General features: G+C 41.1%; 1 protein-coding gene across 1 annotated transcript in view; it reads right to left on the bottom strand.

Annotated features, from left to right (window-relative positions):
• LOC103610939 (ras-specific guanine nucleotide-releasing factor RalGPS1-like) overlaps nucleotides 1-4,944 on the bottom strand; it is a 22,196-nt gene extending 17,252 nt beyond the window's left edge. Inside the window, exons 1-3 of the mRNA XM_008594995.1 lie at nucleotides 4,845-4,944; nucleotides 4,650-4,771; nucleotides 1,262-1,369 (exon numbers count right to left, since the gene is read on the bottom strand). Of these exons, the coding sequence (XP_008593217.1) occupies nucleotides 1,262-1,369; nucleotides 4,650-4,771; nucleotides 4,845-4,944 (330 nt within the window). The remainder of the gene's footprint in view (nucleotides 1-1,261; nucleotides 1,370-4,649; nucleotides 4,772-4,844) is intronic.
• Nucleotides 4,945-5,397: the final 453 nt, after the last annotated feature.

The following is a 5,397-nucleotide window of genomic DNA, read 5'->3' on the forward strand; positions in this document are numbered from 1 at the left end:
TAGAGATTGGCGTGAAAGTTATATTTAGTAGAGTCCCTTGTGTTAAGAACATTCTGAGTCCTGTATGTAGTGAAAAGATCTCCCATAAAAAAGCGAGTTAAAACAAATGTGGCTGGTTTCATGAAACCCAACACTGTGGGGATCCCAGAATGTTGAACATACCTTCTTGGCCAGACCATGGAGGGCTCTGGAAGCTCAAGAGGAACTCTGGGTCTCATTCTAGCAGGAGGAAGCCACTAGAGAGTTTTAAGCAGGTTTTAAAAGGATCCCTCAGCCATACTGGAGGAGATGATGCCTGTGCCAGGCTCAGCACACCATGGCACAAAGTATACGTGAGAGCCAATGATGCCGGAGCAATGAAACAGGGCCTGGTTGGCTCCCATGGCATCTGGAGGACACGAAGCCTCTTATACATCAAAGGGGATAGGGAAGAAATAGGCATGGATCTGGAGAGAAATGTAGCCTTTGGAGAGCACTCAGAATCGGGCTTTAAGTTACTCCAGAGCCAATACTCCTCCTACCCTCAAAGTGCAACAGGAGGAAACTAAGTCACGGCACAACAAAGAGCCAACTCTGCTCCACCACGAGGAACAGTCCCTTGATCAGATCAGCAGCAACACACTGATTAAAGAAAAACAATTTGTTTTAATTTATAATTTTAAAACTGCCCAAATAATATTGTCTATCATTGTAGAAAATGGTCATTATAAAAATGCAGACAATTTGTTTACAAATAAACAAAAAGAAGACAAACTAAATTCCAATTACCTGGAATTTACAACCAGAAATTACAGTAACTAATAGGTTTGGCTATATATATCCAGATATTTATGAATATGTAAACAAATCTAGGCCTTATGCAAATATATATGTGTGTGTGTTGTACATGCTTTCTAAAAATGGAATTATGCTTCATAAATTGTGCTATAATCTGCTTCTTCCACTTACTATTCATATATACAAGGGTACTTTAAAAAGTTCATGGAAAAATGGAATTCAAAGATGTTGCAAATCTTTCCATGAACTTTTTGAAGACCCCTCGCACTGTGTGCCTTCTAAGGTGCTTAACCTCTAGAGTGACAGCATCCTTTTCAATGCTGCATGGTACTTCATAAAGGACGTACCATACTTCATTCAACACTCCCCTATTGTTGGGTAGATAGGATGTTTCCAATCTGACCAGAAAGCCTAGAGCAGTGACCCCCTCTAGCATCCTGTCGTGGTGCCACCCACCTACCCACATCAGTTCTGTGTTACTTACGGCAAACTCCTCTGGAGTCACTTTCAAGACATCGAAGACAACAGCATCGTAGCTCTTGCTGGCATAGTCGCAGCTCTGTCCCTCCAGAGAGTCTGAGCTGCTGCTGCCCTGTGGAGAATGTGGAGAGATGATGCCAACTGTGCAGGCTGGTTTAGAATCACTGCCTCCCAAAGCCCCCAGGATTGAGGATGGGAGAGTGATAGAACTGTATAATGGCAAAGGCTTTCACTGTTTAGTGCTTTAACACTATTCTAGGCACTGTGTTAAGCACTTCGTATACATAATGTTATTTAATTCTCCTGGGTACCCTATGAGTACACACTATTATTATTCTCATTTTACAGAAAAGGAAGTAGAGGCAATGTTACTCAAGGTATCTCAGCTACAAAACTGAAAGCCAGAATGTGACCCTAGTTTTATATCTCTTTGACACCTAAACATAAACCTTGAGTAGCTACACCCTAACTGCTTCTGGCCAGCGGTATAGTGGTGGGGTAAAAAATTACAGTCCAGTCTCTTTCAAAGCAAATAAGAGGCCTGAGGAAACCATCTGTTTCATTTTATATATTTCAAACATTACCTGGTTTCACCTGTTTTTTTCCTACTTGAAGTCATTGTAGAAAATTGTTACGCAAAATATAAAACAGGGTCTCAAGACTTATTTCATGTATGGGCTACTGGAATTTAAGATTGCTAATTTTATATATTTCAAACATTACCTGGTTTCACCTGTTTTTTTCCTACTTGAAGTCATTGTAGGAAATTGTTACGCAAAATATAAAACAGGGTCTCAAGACTTATTTCATGTATGGGCTACTGGAATTTAAGATTGCTAGCTGATGGGCTAAGAGGTAACAACCAATTGGCTTTGGAGATTGGCGTGAAAGTTATATTTAGTAGAGTCCCTTGTGTTAAGAACATTCTGAGTCCTGTATGTAGTGAAAAGATCTCCCATAAAAAAGCGAGTTAAAACAAATGTGGCTGATTTCATGAAACCCAACACTGTGGGGATCCCAGAATGTTGAACATACCTTCTCTTTAATTTTATTTAATTTCATCAAACTTTACTTTTGGGAATCAATTGAGCTTACCACCCCAAAATTGTGCCCCATTCATAAATGGTTTTATTTGTCTCAACTCATGAAGAAGGATTTTGTGGTTTCTATTAACCTCAACATCTTGGACCAGGATTTAGAGAATACACTTCTATTAATTCCTCTTTATTTCACTCTTTCCAAAATGTCTATATCTGGAAAAACTTTGCAATCTTACTGGAAACTAGAGTGTTTTTAAGCCAGTGAGGGAAACTGATAGTCAACAATTAAAAATGTGAGGTTAAAAAGAGGCGAAGGAACTTAAAACTGTAGATTTCAACAGGCCTGTATCATTAACAGGTTTTGCAAATGAGCCTACTATGCCAAAAACTCTAAGATGATATTAAGAAGCAGTATACCACAGTGGTTAAAAGCTCTGAAATCAAACAGACCTGGTTAAAATGTCACCTCCATACCAGTTGCTGTCCAACCTCAGGCAAGTTAGTTCATTTTACTGAGTCTCAGTTATCTATAAAATGGTGAGATTAAAACCTACTTCCCAGGCTTATAGGACAAGTTATATAAAATGAAGCTTAGAAATCAACTGGCAGAACCCCCACTCCCTGGGAGACACTGATTCAAGGAGCCTGGGGTGGGCTCAGGCATGGCTCTCAGTCCACAGGTGATAGGACTTTCTCCCCTGGCAAGAATCTGTTAAACTTTAAAAGTAATAAAGACTTCTGAATGTTTCTGGAATTGGCAGTCTATCTTTCAATCTTATACACAGACCCTGAGCAGAAGAAAATCTGCAAATCTTTCTATACTTCTACATCTAACTTCCAGGAAGCAGGCCAAATCAGGGTGACAGGGCTGATTTTCTCTAGGACAGTGTAGTGTCATGATCAGCAGCACCAACTCGAGAGTTAGAGAGGCCTGGCTCTGAATCCCCACTTGCCTGGCTGTGTAATTCGAAGCCAGTTTGTTCACCTCTCTGTGCTTCAGTTTCCTCATCTATAAACTGGATAAAACAATAGTACAAACCCGAAAGAGATATTGTGAGGATTAAAAGAGAGGATGCCTGTGGAACATGCAAAAAAGAAGTGCCTGGTATATAGGGAGCAATAAATTATGGGTGTGTATGGTTGTAAATGTGTCATTTCAAACACCAAAATTTATTGAGCACTTCAATTATACATGTATTCATTCATTCATTCATTCAATAAATATTGAATACTTACTATGAGCTGGATACACATATATGTACATATACATATTGCATGAGTATGTATGCACATATATTTGTGTATACACTCATATATATACATGCATATACACACACAGAAACCAGAGAAGAAAGAAGTTTTACTCAAGATGGAATGTAAATTATAGAAACAGAAGTCTGATTCCTCTAGTTACCAAACAGTCTGTTTCTGGGACTTCAGGCTTTATAACTTTCCTGTAACATTACTATTATACCTGCTCCAAACACACACATTCATATAAAGGGACTTGTTTAATCAAAAGTTGCCTCAAAAAAAAAAAAAAAAAGTTGCCTCAAATACATTCATTGGTGATAATGATGAAGATCATGATTATAATGCTGCTGCTTCTGCAGCAACTTTATTTAAACCTATATTAGCACCTTTAGGGAATTTTAAAAGGCACCCACAAGTCTGATTTCAGGACCAGAGATCAAAATAAGGAATTTCTGGAAAGGTTTATAAGAAATGAACTAGCTGTGATTTTCTGGCTGGTCCACCAGGATCATTTCAGAAGCCCAGCCTGACGACGAAGGCCTTGTGAGCTCAGAACTCTGACACTGCCTTGTCAAAGGAGCAGGTATTAATGCATTCAACATGGTGACACCCTGGGCCTCAGACCACACCCGCTCCTTCCACATGCCTCTGCTCCATTACTGAGCTTAGAAAGCAAACTCTCAAACCCCACAGCAGTGGCCCTAGCCCAGGCCTCTCTAGACCACCAGTCCTTACAGCCATTTCCTACTGAGCAAGGTAAATAAGAACCCAGGGCCAGCTGGAATGACTTCTGTCTGACTTCATTCCTAGGAAAGGTCTGATCCCTTCTTGCCACCAAAATGGAATGTGGCACTTGCTACAACTGGACTGGGCAGGTATTTGTCTTTCTTTGAAGAGAACAACTTCAGAAAACATACTGATCCTCAGGGCTGACTGCCTCCCAAATCTCACGCCTGGCATGGCCAGGGGCCTTGGGAGTGCTAAGAATGGTGGTATTCATCGAGCCCTGCAGCCCTGCCGTCCATGGCTCACCTGGGGCCTGGGTCAGCTGAAAGGAGTCCCTCCCACCCACTGTCCCAATCCTCACAGCCTCTGTACCTGTGGAGTGGCGGAGGTGACCAACACGCTAGCCATCAGACCATTCCTCTTGTACATAGTCTCCAGGCCACAGGGAGCTTCAGGGCAGCCTCTGCCGGTGACATAACCTATCTGGAGAAGTCCTGCAAGGCAAAGGAGCTCATAAAAAACAGTCATCAAAACCAACTTAATCCTGTCTGCGTGAGAAAATCGTACCATACTTGAGCAGATCACCCTGGAGGAGACCTTTAAAGAAAGGTCCTAAGCTGGTGGCCTTCAGGCTAAATATGGCCCACAGATAGAGTTTGTTGGGCATGTATAGAATTTTAATATATTTTAAATTACCAACACTTAAAAATTAGAAGATTTCACATAGAATTCTGGATTTCTGGCTTTTCTGGCAATACAGAGCCCGTATTCCTATATGACAACCATCAGCTGGGCTTAGCAGTGGCTGTCCCTTCTACTGAAGCAAGTATCTTTTAGTCCCCACCTGGCCTGTGCAGCCATTCCAATATACCTGACCCTTGCAGGCACCAGAGTGTGTGATCTTTGTTTTAAAACAAAGGTGGGGTAAAGAAGACAAACTGATTCTACTGTGTTCACCTAGGTGCCATACTGTTTTGTCAACAATAACGTGGATAATAGCTAACCCCCATATAGTACTCACCATGTGCTGTGAGCTTGACACACATTAACTCATCTAACCTTCCCAACAATTCTGAGGTAGGTCCTGTTACTACACCCATGTTACATGTGGGGAAATTGA

The sequence above is a fragment of the Galeopterus variegatus genome, unplaced genomic scaffold (genome assembly GCF_000696425.1).
Source record: "Galeopterus variegatus unplaced genomic scaffold, G_variegatus-3.0.2 Scaffold12098, whole genome shotgun sequence".
In the NCBI taxonomy this organism is placed as follows: Eukaryota; Metazoa; Chordata; class Mammalia; order Dermoptera; family Cynocephalidae; genus Galeopterus; species Galeopterus variegatus.